Source organism: Ovis canadensis, chromosome 10, assembly GCF_042477335.2.
Source record: "Ovis canadensis isolate MfBH-ARS-UI-01 breed Bighorn chromosome 10, ARS-UI_OviCan_v2, whole genome shotgun sequence".
NCBI lineage: Eukaryota > Metazoa > Chordata > Mammalia > Artiodactyla > Bovidae > Ovis > Ovis canadensis.
The window spans coordinates 45,238,303-45,254,922 of NC_091254.1; the positions used below are offsets into that span (position 1 = coordinate 45,238,303).

At 53.4% G+C, this 16,620-nt stretch overlaps 1 protein-coding gene across 2 annotated transcripts in view; it reads left to right on the forward strand.

The window, feature by feature from the left end:
• Positions 1-16,620, forward strand: part of SLC7A1 (solute carrier family 7 member 1) — a 58,027-nt gene that overhangs the window by 25,619 nt on the left and 15,788 nt on the right. The window contains exons 2-3 of one of the 2 annotated variants that reach the window (XM_069601650.1): positions 3,495-3,591; positions 15,780-16,164. In XM_069601650.1, the coding sequence (XP_069457751.1) occupies positions 15,795-16,164 (370 nt within the window). In that variant the 5' untranslated portion in view covers positions 3,495-3,591; positions 15,780-15,794. The remainder of the gene's footprint in view (positions 1-3,494; positions 3,592-15,779; positions 16,165-16,620) is intronic. The other variant, XM_069601651.1, reaches the window with a different exon arrangement.

Sequence of the window (16,620 nt, forward strand, 5' to 3'; positions counted from 1 at the left end):
TTTCTGTTGATATTTCATCCATTCATGTGTTTCAAAGATGTTCCAATCATAAGAGGTACATAAACTCTCAGAGGCAGGAATTTTGGTCTCTTGAGTTCACTGCTGCGTCCCTGGTTTCCACAACTGTGTCTGACACTCAAGACACTTGTGGCTTGGAGAACAAAACACAGACTCATTCACAGGCAAAGCAGCTACTTCAGCTGGACAGGGAAGCCTGACATGCTGCAGTCCACAGGGTCGCAAAGAGTCAGGCACGACTTAGTAACTGAATAATACCAACAAAAAACGTTGTGTATCATCTTTAATAAGACAAAGCAAAAAAACCTGTTTAGTAGTTCCTACCAATGTACCTAATGGGAAGGCCTGATTCCTCTTCATTTATAAATTATTCAGTGGAAATGTGTTCACTGATGTTTCCAGGTGATTTTGCATAAACACATTTCCCATCAGTGTGTGGGTGTCCCCTGTTGCACAGATATGTGGTGTCGTGATCACACTTGTGCCCTTGGGAGCCTGTCCAGGGTGGTGTTGGAATGCGGCCTGCTGTATTTATGATGAAATAAGTGAAATAAAATGCTTTAGTTTTGAGGTGGTTGTAGCATTCTCACTACCCTGCTTTTAACAAGTGAAACTTTAAATCCAAAGTAGAATAAATCGGTTGGAACATTCTTGGAGTAGAGAAAAGCAGTGCTAATGAGTTTACTTGCTGTTCATGCCAGTCCCAATAATCCTGGTGGGCGCAGCCTGGTTTAATGTATGGTAGCCTTTCTCTAGCACTTAAGTTGAGCATCCCTTACCTGCCTTGCTGCTCTGACAGGGAGACACGGGCAGGGAGGCCCTCATCAGGGTGCTTCACCCTGCCTGAGGAAGCTGGAGAGCGGCTTTCCTGGGGGGCGGGTGTCAGCCTGGCTGTATCCACGCCTTAGGGCAGCCCTAAAGCAGTGGTTCTCAAACTGTTTGATCTCAGAACCCACTATGGTCCTAAAGATTGTGGAGAACTCCACGGAGCTTCTACTTATGTGGGTGGTATGGATCAGTGTGTGTCTGACTCTTTTCAACCCCGTGGACTATAGCCAGGCTCCTCTGTCCATGGGATCCTCCAGGCCAGAATACTGGAGTGGTTGCCATTCCCTTCTCCAGGGAATCTTCCTGACCCTGGGTCTCCAGGGATGGAACCTGGGTCTCCTGCGTTGCAGATGGATTCTTTACTGTCTGAGCCACCAGGGAAGCTCATCACATGTATTAGTTTATCTAAAAACACATTTGTTAGTATCACCACCAGTGTCCTCAGAAAACTCCTAAGTCTTGGGAAATCATCAACTGAGACCTTGGTGACAGATCCAACTTTTCCACAATTCTAGGTTTTTTTTTGATAATTCAAATCTTATCATTGTCCCCAAACACCATTACTTGTTTTCTTTCTCAATTCTGTTCCTTTCATTCCAGGATTTTCCTCCTAAAATATAGATCTGATGATGGCTCTGGGCGGCCAGACTCCATGACTTGTTCCCAGCCCCCAGCACTTGGATGGATTCCAGCCTTGTTTCAAGCCTCTACATTTAAAAAAAAAAAAAAAAGGAAAGAAAATCTTTAAACAACACAAATTTACTATTTTCAGTTCTGTGGGTCAGAAGTCCAAAATAGGTGTCACTGGGCTCCAGGCCAGGTGTTGGGAGGGTGTGTACCTTCTCAGAGCTCTAGGGAGAATCCAGTGCCTTGCCTTTGTCGGCTTCTTGAGGCTGCCTGCCTGCCTTGGCTCCTGGCCCTGGACAGTTGAGACTGGCAGTGCCCCTAGAGCCTCTCACATCCCACCCCTCTGACTGGGACGCCCCCATCCTTCAGGGACGCTGGGAATTACATCAGACCCGCCGGAGAACATTTCACTGAAGGTCAGCTGGTTCCTCTGTTCGTCTGCAGCCTCCTTGTCATGTAGCCTGCTATAGTCACATGTTCCCAGAAGTAGGACTTCGGGGTTGGGCAGCATGGTTCTAGCCTCTCCGTCTTTATGTTCCGTCCCTGCTCTCAGTGTATGTCGGGTAAACCTGTCTTCTGAATGGCATCCCCTTGTGGCAGAAGCCTTTTCTGAGGTCTCCAGGTGGAGTTGCCTCTTTCTCTAGGGCCGAGATAGAGACTCGTGGGTGCGTCAGTCCCCGGGAAGGATCCGTGTGTCCACCCACCCTGTACTGTGACCTGAGCCTCACACACCTTCGCTTCTCTCACTGCCTTTGCTGTACTTGGGACATGACAGACAGCTGGCAGTATCCTGTCCGTTTTGCACATTTGATCATGGGCTGAGTTTTGGAGGCTACTGAGGGAATGTTCGGTTTCTTATCTGTAGCAGCAGCATTAAGAGTTACGTAGGTGAGTGTCGCCCTTGTGGGCTATCAGAATACTACTGCAGCTCACGCTCAAGTGGTTCGGGAGAAAAGTGTGCATGTACATAACGATAGAGCGACTGTGGCAAAATGTTCAGCGTTGGTATATGTAGATGAAAAGTCCCTAAATACGCCAGCTTTTCTGTAGGTCTGAACATCTGCAAAAGAGGAAGTGGCAAAGAATGGCATCTTAGTGTAGGGTGAACAGATGAAAGGTGTTGGTTGGGGTGGAATAGGTGACTCCAGCTGCTGGAAACTTGGTTGCACTGAAGCCACAAATTGGAGCTGCTGGTGAGCAACTTCACATGTGTGTTTGGCTCAGTGCTGATCCTCGCTGGGCTCACAAAGCATCATGACCAAACCTCCTGCTCCTGAGGGAGTGAGGGCATGAGCACGGCAGAGTAGAAACCCTGCGGCTGGGAAGACAGAGGACCCGATGCGTCTCGTCCAGGAGGTTCTTCCTGGACGCCCCGTGAAGACTGGCCGTCTCCGCACCTGTTCCTTCTGGGACCGCGGGCGCATGGTGACGGGGCCCGCCCACATCGGAGCAGTGTGGGGCTGCCCCAAAGTCCCTGGGGCTGGCGGGTACTTAGTGCCAACCAAATGGGGTACTGGAGCCATGCCATGGTCCCAGCGAGGGCAGGAGAGCGGATGGTCACAGGTTGGAGTCCCGAGTCCCCTGGAGGATGCAGCTGAGGCTCTCTGACCCTGCTGACCTGGAAGTCTCAGTGCCAGCGTCCAAGAGGACTCACTGCCCGGCTGGCCCCTCTCAGGGCCTCTGAGCGTGCACAGGCCGGCTCTGTGCCCTTGGTGTGTGGGCGTGGCCCATCGGATGACGCTCTGCTGCCGTTCTTACTTGAGACGTGACCCCACCTTTGCAGCGGTGGTGGGGTGGGACCCCTGGTTTGGAGGCCATCTTGTCCAGTTTCCTGGGTTCTCCTCAGCAGTGCCCCCCCACTTTCCTTCCGCACTGCCCCCCACCCATGCTGCTCCATCTACGTTGGGACCTCGTCTGCCCTCTGATGCTGAGCTGAAGCTTTCCTCCCTGTGTTGACCATGGGCTTGGAGGTTCTGGGCCCCCAGATGGAGTCTAACGTGGTCTCTTCCCTTGCCTCCTAGGAGCCAGCGGCCCCCTCTCGACCCTCCTGAGACGCCGTCGCTCCAGGACCAGGGACCCCCCCGGTGACGAGGTGACAGTCCTTACGTCGTAGTCCAGGTGCAGTCCAGCAGGAGGGCCTGCTCTTGGTGCCGGGATGTTACTCATTTAGGCCTTTCGTTGGCTGTCGGCTTTTGAACTTAACTGACAGCTAAGCCCTAAGTCTTCTTTTTAACATCTCACCGGCCTGCCTCTGTCAGCTCTTCTGTCTCACCCGGAAAGGCTCGTCTTTCACTCTCGTGGGCTCTTGAGTTTCTGTGTGCACTTCTGCTCGTCCAGACTGCTTGATGTCCTGGGACGGCAGGGCCCTCAGTCCGGGGCGCGTGGAGGGGAGCGGGTGTCCCCGCGCTGGTGGGTTTGTCCACGTGGCCTGCCATCCTCAGAGGGACTGGGCCCCGTGGGCGGCCGCAACGCCACGGCCTCTGTGCATCTATTCCTCATCTGCCTGTGAATCTCGGAGCCGTTGCGGTCTCAGGTTCAAGGGCCTGTTCCAGTCTGCATCCTGGGCCCCCTGCCTCTCAGTCCTCAGCCTTTCACTCTACTCAAGAGTTCTCCCACAGCTTGTTCCTGGGTGCCGTAACCACCTGTCGGTCAGTGTATTTCAGGCCGGTCCTTGGAGCCCCAGAGTCCGGGGGTGGGGGCAAGGTGGGACAGGAACAGGCGTGGAGAGCAGGGAAGGCCAAGGCCGGCCAGGGGATCTCCGTGTCCCTCATGTCCCTTTAAATAAGAGTGGGTCCAGGGACTTGCCTGGTGGTCCAGTGGTTATAAGCTTCCACTGCAGGAGGCCTGGGTTCAATCCCTGGCCAGGTAACTAAGATCCCCCATGCCGCGTGGTACAGCCAAAAAATTAAAACCTAATAAATAAAGTGAGAGTGGGTCTAGTTTCACCTGTTGCTTATATTTGCATCTGGCATAGGACATAGTTTGGGGGAAAAGGATCCTACTGTATGAGTGCTGGACAGTTATTGCTCAGGTCGTTTTTTGATAAGTACCTGGTCATCGAGTATGGAGGCTTCACTTTTGTCACTGTTTCACTCATCACAAAGTTTTTAGAGGGGCGTGTGTGTGTGTGTGTGTGTGTGTGTAAAAGAACTGCAGTTGCCCACTCACCCCCCCCCACATTCCTGCAGTCCTCTGGGCCCTTCATATTCTAAATTTTGAGTGTGGAGCTGCGTTGAGAAGACACACATAGGATCAGCGGCCCTCGCTGAGTCCTTCGCCAGGGGACTGGGGGTGCGTAGCTGTGACCTTTGCCACGTGGAGACCCCCTGAGGGAGGGAGCAGGCCTCCCCAGCTCCTCCCTGCAGGCATGGGGATGCTCTGAGTGAGTCCCGTGTGTGTGAGCTTCCCCGTGTCGCTAAGCAGGAACCAGTCGACCGCAGGCCAGAAAATGAGCCCTGGCTTATGGCGAGGCCCGGGGTCAGGTTCCAGTGGCATTCTGGAGGGACAGCCTGTTTCAAGGTCTTTGCCCGGGAGCTTCCATCAGGGGGCTCTGCCTGTGACGTCGGTGTAACCACCGTCCATCCTTCACACTCAGTGCCGCAGGCCAGCCCTGGCCTCGTGTCCACGCTCTTGGCCACTCTGTCCATCTCAGGCTTCACCGTGATCCTCAGGTGCATTTTCTCCTGGCCCTTGATCGTCGGTCCTGCGTTATGGAGCCCACAGGCCCTCGTGCACCTGGCTGCTTGCTCCTGAAGCTGCGGAGTGACTTCAGGTCCACGGCGGCATGTTTTCTGTGAGGGAGACAATTCTGTTACTGCCCGCTGGATGTGTACCCCACGTGTGTGATGTAACAGAAATCCCCAGGCTGGGAAGGTGTACAAACAGGTGCTTGGGGGTCGGCCTGCAGACAGGTGGGGTGTGGAGCCGGAAGGGGGCCATGGTGTTTCCTTCAGACTTTAAATGCTTTTCTCTTGGGGGCGAGTGTCTGAAGTCTTGGCCACCACACCAGCACGACCTGTCGTGAAACATGCATTTCCTGCTGGGGCTTATCCCCGAACAGCAAGCCCCGCGCAGGTAATCCCCATGGTAGCCAGGGGCTCCAAGAGGAGAGGACAGGGATGGAGCAAATGCAGGAACACGGGAAAGGACAGAGTATCTGCTTGCACACAGGCACTTTGCCAGCTGGATCAAAATACCCTGCTCGAAGGCTAACATGTCAATTCACTCCCCAAATAAAGAAGGTGGGTGGCGGCCTGGGACCCTCTCCCCTCGGGTCTGTCCCGCCCAGTAAGACCTGATTAATCCTCGCAGTGGTATGTGGTTGCTGCCCTCAACCCTTCCTTTACGTAAAAGGTTTACATCTCAAGTGCGTATCCCTCAGATGCCCAGCCGCAGCTCTCCTGGCCTGTCCTGCTCCTTGCAGCCCAGCCCAGCCTCACCTGTTCAGCCTGGTGGGCCTGGGCTTTGTCTCTCGGGCAGGTGAGCGTGTGACCTGCTGAAAGGTGGGGAGGGTGAACCTGAAATTTCACATATGTCCCGCACCATGGATGGTACAGAAACAGGTGTCTGTTGGTTTCTCTCTCCCAGATTTTGAATAACCTACAAACCACTTTGTTCTTCGCTTTCCTTTAACCTCTTCTTTGGAACTCACATTGGCTTCTGTAATTTCAGGCAAAGTCCCCAGATGGTACCATTTAGGCCCAGAGAAATGTCTAGGGACATGGTCCACGACTGCCTAGTACAAATCCTTTACTCTTGGCTGTTTTTCTGGTTTAAAAAAAAATTGGCTGAATATTGACAGTTTCATATGGTTCAATCTAACCATGCCTAAGAGACTTTGTACACAGCTGTACAAGCATCAAGGGGCTGCCCTGGTGTTGCAGGTTTCAAGAGGAGTTTCCTTGTTGTTTTCTGGGTCAGCCTAACAGGAAACCCTCTCTCTTGCTTTTGGGAATTTCTCAATGGGCACGTATGCAGAGAGAAGACATAATAAAACTCCACGTACCCAGGTACCTCCAAGGCGGACTCTTTAAAAGAGATTTCCTTCCCCTCAGTTCAGAAACAGTAAGCAGTCACTGAAAGAATGTTAAAATGCTGGCGAAAATGCCAGTAATCTGTCCAGAGACACTGCTGTGATTCTCCTTCCAGACCAGTCTGAGTATACACATCCTCGTGTGTGTTCCTGTTATTTTCCACTAGTCTGAGTATACACGCACACGTGTGTTCCTGTTATTTTCAAGGGCTGCTGCCAGGCTCATTTGACACTGTCCTCCCACTTTGCTCAGAGACACGGACTCTCCCAATGCAATATTTGGTCTGTCTCTTTGGCAGCTCTTCCTCTGCGTGATTCTCCAAGCCCCTGCTCTCTGTGTGCTTTCCAGAACTCTCCTCTGAGGCCCCTCTGGGCCCTGCTGCCCCAGTTACCTCCTTGTCCTCGGACCCAGAGAAAGCGCCTGTTGCTTCAAAGCCAGTGGCTCCTGGCCAGCGGCTGCGGGAAGTGGGCGGGTGACGCAGATCCATGCCACCGTGTGAGTAACTCATTGACGGGACTTGCCAGGAGTAGTGGCGTGCAGAAAGAGGTTGTCTTAACCCACGTGACCCCCTTATTTGTGGGATTTCAGCTGGGTGACACAGTTGAGTGTTGTCAAGCGGGAAGAAGGGTATATTTGGTCAAAGTCGTGTCGCTCTGGCACCTGCTGTGGAACAGGGCTCCTGGAGTCAGAGAACGTGGGTCCAAATCCTGGCTCCCTGCTTACAGTGAGGTGGCTGTGGCTGGGGGTCCACCCGCCCTCCTGGGAGAGGAGGAAGGCCTGTGCCTCTGCTGGTCTCTGGCGAGGACAAGGTGCATCCGCGTGTGTGAGTGTGGCGAGGAGCTGGTGTGCTGTGTTGCTTTCAGGACCCCAGCTCCCGAGAGTCTCTTCTCTGGGTCGGTTTGGGAAGCTGTCCCTGACTTCTCACAGCTACTTTCCTTTTGAGTCAGTGCATTTTCTAGAAATTCTGTGTTTTCAGAGTAGCCTGTGGCAGTGGGAAGACTAGGGGAAGGGAGGAAGTGACAGGTATTTGAGGATTACAGTGGCCCCAGGCTTATGGGTAAGTAGGTGAGTCTGTGAGAGTTTGCTGAGTGAGTAACTGAGTAAATGGGAAAATAATGGTCTGTGACCGAGCAGTGAGGTCAGATCCGCTGGGCAGGAGTCCCTGCCTTGCTTGGTTCCAGGGGCCGGCTGTCCTGGCGCTTTGTGAAAGAGGACGTTTGGAGAAGGAGCCTCTGAAATCTCTAATATGCTTTTCAGGATTCCTTAGAGCCTGGAGAACTAAAGAAACAGTGTTCTGCCAGTAAGTCTGAATTCTGATCCTGGGGGATCTTTATTTAAGACATTTCTACTCGTCTGGAGAGCCAGACGAAGTGTCCACAGTTCACACACACACAACTTTACAAAGCCCCCTCACCAGCACCCCCGGACCCACACCCTACTCAGGACCAGGCCCCTGCTGGGCTCTGGCTCATGGACCCTGCCATGAGCAGGGGGCCTGTTCCCCACCCCCGGGCCTGCCCACAGAGTTTGTCCGTCACTGGCTTTAGTGAACCAGGTGGAGCATGTTTGCTTCTTTCCATCCCAGAGAACTGAGAAGCACTAAGGTACGTGTTGGAGCAGCTCTGAGCCCCTCATGAAACACAGGTTTCTGTTGTAATGCATTTCTACACACAGAACTGGGGCGTGTATCTTGATAAAGCACAGCTTCCCTGGTGATGGAAACACTGTCGGGAGACAAAAAGACTCTTAGTCACATCCTGCTGGCTACAGGAGGAAGCGTTCCTAGATTTTATCTGATTTTCGTGAGGATGCACTTACTGGGTCGTCCACTGGCTTCTTGTCTGCTGTCTTTCTTGGGTCTGGGCAAATGCTGTGGACAGGCTTGGGTGTGGGTAAGCCGGCAACGTTGACAGTGTCAGGCCAGGCATCAGTTCATGACCACCATGTGATGGGGACCTCAAACTGCCAGAATTTGTCTGCCTTGCTTCTGTGAGGGAGAGGCGATGGGCAGGTGCTGAGACTTAGAAGAAAGAACCAGTGCTGACTCTGCCGGGAATAACTTGCTTCTTAGCATGCCTGCCTGTGTATACTTAGTCGTGTCTGACTCTTTGCGACCCCATGGACTGTATCCCCCCAGGCTCCTCTGTCCATGGGATTCTCTGGGCCAGGATCCTGGAATGGGTTGCCATGCCCTCCTCCAGGGGATCTTCCTGACCCAGGAATGGAACCCGTATCTCCTGCATTGCAGGCAGATTCTTTACCGAGCCACCAGGGAAGCCGTCTTGGTATACTCCTTGTGTATTATACGTCAAGGCAGGACCAGAGAGCCACCCCGTTTTTCAGATGTGGAAACTGAGGCCCCAGAGACATGCACTAGTGTAACCCAAGGAGCCCTGGGCAGAGATGACAGGGACGCCAGCTGTCCCCACAGAGGAGCACCTCCCACGACAGAAGGAACTGTTGGGAAACTTTCAAGGCCTCAGAGGCAACTCCTTGTTGCTTGGGCTGAATTTTAACCCAAATAGCATCTTCTTACATGTGTATTCATTTAGAGAAATAGAACCGGACTCTTTGGTGACTTGAACCTTTGAATATTCAGCAAATGAGATCTCCTTTGATGGACAGACCCTCATAAGTCATTGAAGTCAACGGTGAAGATGTTGCCTAAGATGAAGGACAGATGTCCAGCCAGTGTCCTGTTAAGTTCCCTAAAATTAAGTCAGTGATTGTACTGAGTGTGAGCTATGGGCCCTGTACGTGTTCTGGTCCCGTATGTTCTGCTCGTGGGCCCGTAGGTTCTGGGGGCAGAAGCGATTAGATGCAGCCCTGCCAGTGGGTCGTGTGGACGCTTAGCTCCGAGATGGGGGCTTGCACCACCACCACCCTCCCGCCCACTGCCAGTTAGCTGTCCAGCCTCTCCCCCCAGCCCCTCTGCACCCCCGGGGCCCCGGGGATCCTGACTCAGAGGACAGCACAGGCTCTGCAGGCGGTGAGGCGTGAGTTTGAGCCCAGACTCCCATCTTTTGTTGGCTGCATGCCCTCCACCAAGTTACTGGCCCCAGCTCTCTGCCTCTTTGGCTGGGACTGCATTTCTGCTTTTCCCTAAGCCTGGCTGTGTCAGCCCAGGGCATCATACCAGGTGTGAGATCCCTGAATTCAGGAGGAGTTCCATTCTGCCCTCAGCTTGTCCATCGCTGCCTGGGGTCAGATGGGTGTAGACCCTGGGGGACTTTAAGAGAGTCTGAGTCCTGAGGTCACATCTCATGGGCGGTGGACGGACTCCCGCTGCCCAGCGAGGACGTGGGGGTGTGGCTAGCCCCCCAGCCACCACAAACCTTCACTTCCCTGGGTCCCCTCCTCCCCTCGCCTCCCCCCTGCCCCGCTGTGCACCAGTTCAGTTCTGTCGTTTCCTTAACCTCCTTCCACACACCCACGTGTTGGGTCTTCATCTGTGTCAACCAGTCCCCTCCATCCTGGTTTTCTTTAAACTTAAAGGTTCTTGCACCTGGGCCTCCTGCCACCGGGGGGAAGTGGATCTGGCTTGGAGAACAACTTCCTTCAATGCAGATTGCATTCCTTGCATGCATCTTTCCTCCACTGTGGCCCGTGACCTGGAACACTCTTGTTTTGGACCACGTCTGGTTGAGGTGGCTTCACCTCTTCTCCCTTCCTCATTAAAGCTGCAGGTGTTCCAGAGCCTTCAGGACTCCTGGGCAGCCCTGCCCCACCCGGCTGAAGGGGACTTGGGGACCGCCCGTCCCCGCTCAGCGTCCTGTGTGGACCTCAGCACGTCTGTCTCCTGCTGGAAAGACAGGGTTTACTCTATATGACTCCCCTGCTTAGGACCACTCCCAAATGTAATAACCACTTAAAAAAAAAAAAAGACATATGAAGAAAAAAATGTCAACGTTAAGACTTTCTCCAAAGAATTTATGAACTTAGTGTCTATCACAGCCTCCGTCTGTGACCTCTTCCCCTCCCTCCATGAAGCCATCAAGCTCTTCTATTTCGGTAATGGGACTGTCATTAAGTCTGAGTGAAAAAAAAAATCATACAGTTCACACCTGCCTGCCTTTGTCAGACACCTTCAACACCGCATCCTAAAGTCTTTATCTCAGCACTCTGGACCTGTTGGGCCATCTTGCTCCGACTGTTATATAGTGATCACTGGAATCAAACTTGGAGTTAGAAATTCTGTGGGAAAGGGACAGATTTCCTTTGCTTTCTAAGAGGACATTCTTTCATAATGCCTGAGTCGGGAGTGAGAGAGAGCCAAAGCTCTTGCTGTTACAGGATTCCTGTCAAAAACTGAAATGAAAGTATAGCTCTTGACTGTTGCAAAAATTTCTCCCTGGGAGACAGGTTAACGTAATTTCCAGATAATGCTTTCAATGCATACTGGGGACTTTCTGCGTAAATCCTGACTGCAGGAAGTCTGTCCAAGCCCGACACTGGCGAGGCTGATGTGCTTAGATTGGTTTTACGTGGAGAAGTTTCATTTGTTTTCAGCTGTTGGCTGAACGAGCAGCTCAGGAGTCCAGGCATGAACGTGAGTTGTGGGGTAATGTGTGCACAGTACTGACAGGTGCTGCTGCCTGGAGAGCCCAGATTTTTCCGTTACTGCCAAGCAGAAAGAAAGGACGTTACTTTAAAGTAAGCCCGGGGCGGGGTTAGTGAGCATCTCAGTCTCTCCCACCCTGGGAAGTAGAGCTGGACACGGCACTCGTGCTGTCCGCACTCTCAGCCCTGGGGTTCGGTGGCGACTGGTTGCGTGCCCGTCCCAGCGGTTTCCAGGGGACTGGGTTTGCCCTTTCCCCAGACAGAGAGGGCGTGCAGGAGAGGCAGCCCAAGAGCAAACAGCCAGCCCTGCTCTGCTCCTGTTCACTGCACCCGAGCACTTCTCTCCAGCCCAGGACTCTTCCTGAGAAACAATGGCTGCTGTCTTCCCACTTACAAGAAGTCAGCTATGTCCAGGGAGTGTCAACCAGAAAGTCCCTTTCACGTGTGTTTGCAGTCCAGTGTCTGGGTCCAAATGTACAGAACTCAGTGCCCCAGCCCCTTTATTTTAAAGATGGTGCTGGGTCCCCAGGGTTGGTTAAGTGGGTTCATGGAGAAGGGATAACCAGGGGCGTGTGGCATGTTCGCTGCAGCTGCAGTGTCCAGGGGGGCTCATTTCGGCCTATAGTGAGGTCAGTGGGCTCTCGGAAGGTGTCCCCCTGCGTGCCCTTTGCCAGGTGTCCCAGCACAGTCACTCTGGCAGCTCTGGCTTCTTCCCCAGACAGCAGCCCCTGTGAGAAAGGTGTGTGGACTGTGGACCAGCCCTTCCCAGAGCCCAGGATAGAGTGGTCTTTCAGAGGAAGATGGTGCTCGCTCTAGCCTCCTGGGTCACTTTACTCTGGGAAGCCAAGGAAAGACTGTGCTGTTCAATTGCACTGTCTTTGCTTTGCACTTGGCTTTTATAGTTTTGGGGAGAGAATCCATTTGCTATGAACTAAAAACTACATCTAGGAGAAAATTCTTAAAGAGATGGGAATACCAGACCACCTGACCTGCCTCTTGAGAAACCTGTATGCAGGTCAGGAAGCAACAGTTAGAACTGGACCTGAAACAACGGACTGGTTCCAACTAGGGAAAGGAGTACGTCAAGGCTGTATATTGTCACCCTGCTTATTTAACTTGTATGTAGAGTACATCATGAGAAATGCTGGGCTGGAAGAAGCACAAGCTGGAATCAAGATTGCCAGGAGAAATATCAGTGTCAGATATGCAGATGACACCACCCTTATGGCAGAAAGTGAAAAAGAACTAAAGAGCCTCTTGAAGAAAGTGAAAGAGGAGAGTGAAAAAGTTGGCTTCAAACTCAACATTCAGAAAACTAAGATCATGGCATCTGGTCCCATCACTTCGTGATAGGAAATAGATGGGGAAACAGAAATAATGAGAGACTTTATTTTTCTGGGCTCCAAAATCATTGCAGATAGGACTGCAGCCATGAAATTAAAAGATGCTTGTTCCTTGGGAGAAAAGCTATGACCAACCTAGACAGCATATTAAAAAGCAAAGACATTACTTTGCCAACAAAGGTCCATCTAGTTAAAGCTATGGTTTTTCCAGTAGTCATGTATGGATGTGAGAGTTGGACTATAAAGAAAGCTGAGCACCGAAGAATTGATGCTTTTGAACTGTGGTGTTGGAGAAGACTCTTGAGAGTCCCTTGGACTGCAAGGAGATCCAACCAGTTCATCCTAAAGGAAATCAGTCCTGAATATTCATTGAAAGGACTGATGCTGAAGCTGAAACTCCAATCCTTTGGCCACCTGATTCAAAGAACTGACTCGTTTGAAAAGACCTTGATACTGGGAAAGATTGAAGGCAGGAGGAGAAAGGGATGGCAGAGGATGAGATGGCTAGATAGCATGACCGACTCAATGGCCCTGCGTTTGAGCAAGCTCTAGGAGTTGGTGATGGACAGGGAGGCCTGGCGTGCTGCAGTCCAGGGAGCTGCAGAGAGTCGGACACGACTGAGGAAATGAACTGAACTGAACTGAGGAGAGGGCGGGAGTGGGTGCCTGCTCTCTCTAAATGTCGGTCCCATTTATCAGTCACGTTAGAAGCAGAGCGGGTCGTCAGGTGCTCTCAGGCTCCACTTCCCTTCTGGGTTTTCCCCGAGATGATGCTGCCAAGTTATTCACCGCCTTTCCCACCGTTCCTGGCACAGCCCTTCCACTGAGGGTGGTGCTGAAATGGTGCATCTTCCCTTTTAACTTGTTATCCAAGCAGTGGTTTATTGTAGGCTTTGTTGTGGTTCATAGTCTGGCTTGAATGAATTCAGGGAAATCCTGGAAGGAAGAAAGGAGGCAGGACTTGCACCCTGGGCTTCCTAGACAGTGCTGGCCCCCGGTGCGTCCTCAGCACCTGCTCCCCCACGGCCGCCTTACTGGGACCCCTCAGGGCTTGGGGCTCCCAACCAAGCGCCAGCAGTGGGCCCGCGAGTGGCCGCAAGCATCCCGGGCACTGGTGCTCTCTGTCCTGTCTCCTGTTCTGTCCCTGCCCTCTCGGCTCTTATCAGACCCCTGACTTTCCTGCTCCACGCTGTTCCACTAATAAGGTCATCTTCCCTCATTTCCTCCCACTTCCGCCCCCTTCACCAAGGGTGATATCATTTCCTACTCCCCCACCAACGCCAGACCCAGATATGGAGCTGGCCCCCCTGCACCTTCCGAGCTCGTGACCCCATTCGACTCTTGGCTCTCTGCGTTATTTTTCCTCATCTTTACAAGAAGGCTTTCCGACCAGAGAAGTTTATTCCCCATTCTAGCTGAAAGCTTTTGAGTCTCGAGAGACTGTCTTTTTTCTCTTCTCTTGGCCCATCAGATAAAATATGGAGAGGACCCCCACCCGTCCCTCTGTGACTCGCAGGGGGCCTGGCCTGCAGCTGGGCAGGGGACCAGCCCACAGGGGTGTGGGCAGGCAGTCCAGGGTTCCAGGTGGTTAGGTACGGACTCTGCCAGCTCTCCCGTCTCCACTGAGACGATTGCACTTTCTGGTCACTTAACTGCAGCAAAGTGAGGTAGATCAGTCAACACCAGTTGGTCATCAAGGTGGATTTCTCGTGGCTCAGAGTCATAATGGTAGCTTGTCTCTGCACACGTTTAGGTTTGCAGGAGCTGTGAGGGTAGTTCCTGCGTGCCCACACCCAGCTTCCTCTGAGATTAGCATCTTCGCACTAGTGTGATATTTCGGCTGTGGCCAACCGCCTGGTATGGATACAGCTGAAGTCCGTGCTTTGTTCAGACTTCCTGAGCTTTCCCCGCTGTCCTCCTCTCATCCCGGGGCCTCGTCCCGTCTGCTAGGCTAGTGTCCTGTGTCCTGAGGCTCCTCCTGTTTGCACCAGCTCACGGACTTCTCTTGTCCTTGATGACACCCGAGGACTGGGCACAACTGAAAGAAAGAGCGTGCACGCACACACGAGCGAAACGCAGGTGCTTCGCAGAGAGTTCCTCTCCTGTGATTTGTCTGATGCTTCTCTCGGGATTAGCCTGGGGTTACGGCCTTGGGGAGGAAGCTCTCCGAGGTCAAGGCCCTTCTCGTCACATCATACGCTCGACTATCACCTGTCACTTACTGATGTCGACCTTGGCCGCCTGGCCGGGGAGATGTTCTGTCAGGGTTCCCGCTTCCCACACTGTCCTCTTTGGAAGGATAGGGGCTCTGGTTCCCCTGCCTTGGGGCTCCAGGCAGGCCCTGCCCCCTCGGGATGAATTCTCCTGTGATTGGCCGGCGACTCCCAGAGGATGCTGACAGGGATGTGGCTCAGGAGGTGGGTGGCATCCTGGGCCCATGGAGTGATAAGATTCTTGTGAAGGTCGATGACTGGACCCTGCGGGTACCGTCTGGACTGTGTCACATAGCACTCTGCCCGCGTTTTGGTGCAGAGGCAAAGTGCTTCCCAGAGTGGCGACAGTTACAAGGGGCCCTAGCTCGTAACAGTTCAATGCTTTTCTGCTCTGGGCATGCTCTTTGTTAAACTGGAGACAGCCTGGCTCCTGCTTGGTCCCGGGAAGGTCTGAAAAGTGTTGTCACTGCCATTGAAGGCCTCTGGGCTCTGATGGTTAAATTCATATTTAGTTTGGTTTGCCTTCCACCACAGCACACTTGGAACGTTGTTGTTTAGCTGCTCAGTCGTGTCCAGCTCTCTGCAATCCCGTGAACTTGTAGCCTGCCAGGCTCTTCTGTCCCTGGGATTCTCCAGGCAAGAATACTGGAATGGGCTGCCCTTTCCTTCTCCAGGGGATCTTCCCGACCCAGGGATCAAACTTGCGTCTTCTGCACTGGCTGCTGCTGCTGCTAAGTCGCTTCAGTCGTGTCCGACTCTGTGCGACCCCATAGACAGCAGCCCACCAGGCTCCCCCGTCCTGGGGATTCTCCAGGCATTGCAGGCGAATTCTTTACTGTCTGAGCCACCTGGGAAGCCCATACCCTTAGAGTAACAGCTTACTTTTCCTGGTGAATTGTATGACTCTCAGCAGGAACAACGGGCTTAATTGCGCTTCTCTTGCTATTTCTGCCTGGAGAAGGCTCTCGATTGGGAACTGAAATCAGTGTGGGGGCTCAAGAGAGCAGAGTCCCATCAGCGGGTGGGTTGGCCTCTGGGTGTTTCTCCCGCTGGTCAAACCTGAGGCCGGGAAGCATGGCCCACCTGCTGCGGTGAAGGGGTCCCTGGGTGAGAGCAGAGCGCTAACGAAGCTCCCGCCTCTGTCCTCCCCTCGACAGACCTGCATCTGCGGGATGGGGTGCACCACGCTGATGGGCATCGGGCAGCAGATGCTGCGGCGGAAGGTGGTGGACTGCAGCCGCGAGGAGAGCCGGCTGTCGAGATGCCTGAACACGTTCGACCTGGTGGCGCTGGGGGTGGGCAGCACGCTGGGGGCCGGCGTGTATGTGCTGGCCGGGGCCGTGGCGCGGGAGGATGCCGGCCCCGCCATCGTCATCTCCTTCCTCATCGCCGCGCTGGCCTCCGTGCTGGCCGGCCTCTGCTACGGCGAGTTTGGCGCGCGGGTCCCCAAGACGGGCTCGGCCTACCTCTACAGCTATGTCACCGTGGGCGAGCTCTGGGCCTTCATCACCGGCTGGAACCTCATCCTGTCCTACATCATCGGTAGGTCTCCGCACCGGGGCTGGCCCGCCTCCCTCCTGGTGTTCCCGCCCCAGCCTGGCTCCCCAGACCCAGGGGGTCTGGCTCCCCGAAAGCTCGGCTCCTCCCGCCTGCTCTCACTGGTGCACGTTTTCCCTTTGGCTTTGGTGCAAGGTGGAGGCCTGCCGCAGGCGCCACTGCCCTGGCTCTTAAAGACCAAGCACACGGGAACCTAGTGGGGACAAGCCCAGCCCCCAAGAGGCTAGTCCCGTTAGCACAAAGAGATGCAGAATCAGGACGCTCGGCGCTAGTGAGAAAAGGACCTCGTCTCTTTCAGTCTTTTCCTGATTGCTCAAGTAAATGCATCACTGATACAGAAAAATTTAAGAAATGCAGAAGAGCACAAAGAAGAAATTAGAAATTACCCAATCTGACAGCCCAGCCTCTTGGTGGGAATGTGGCTACTTTAAAAGGCCCTTT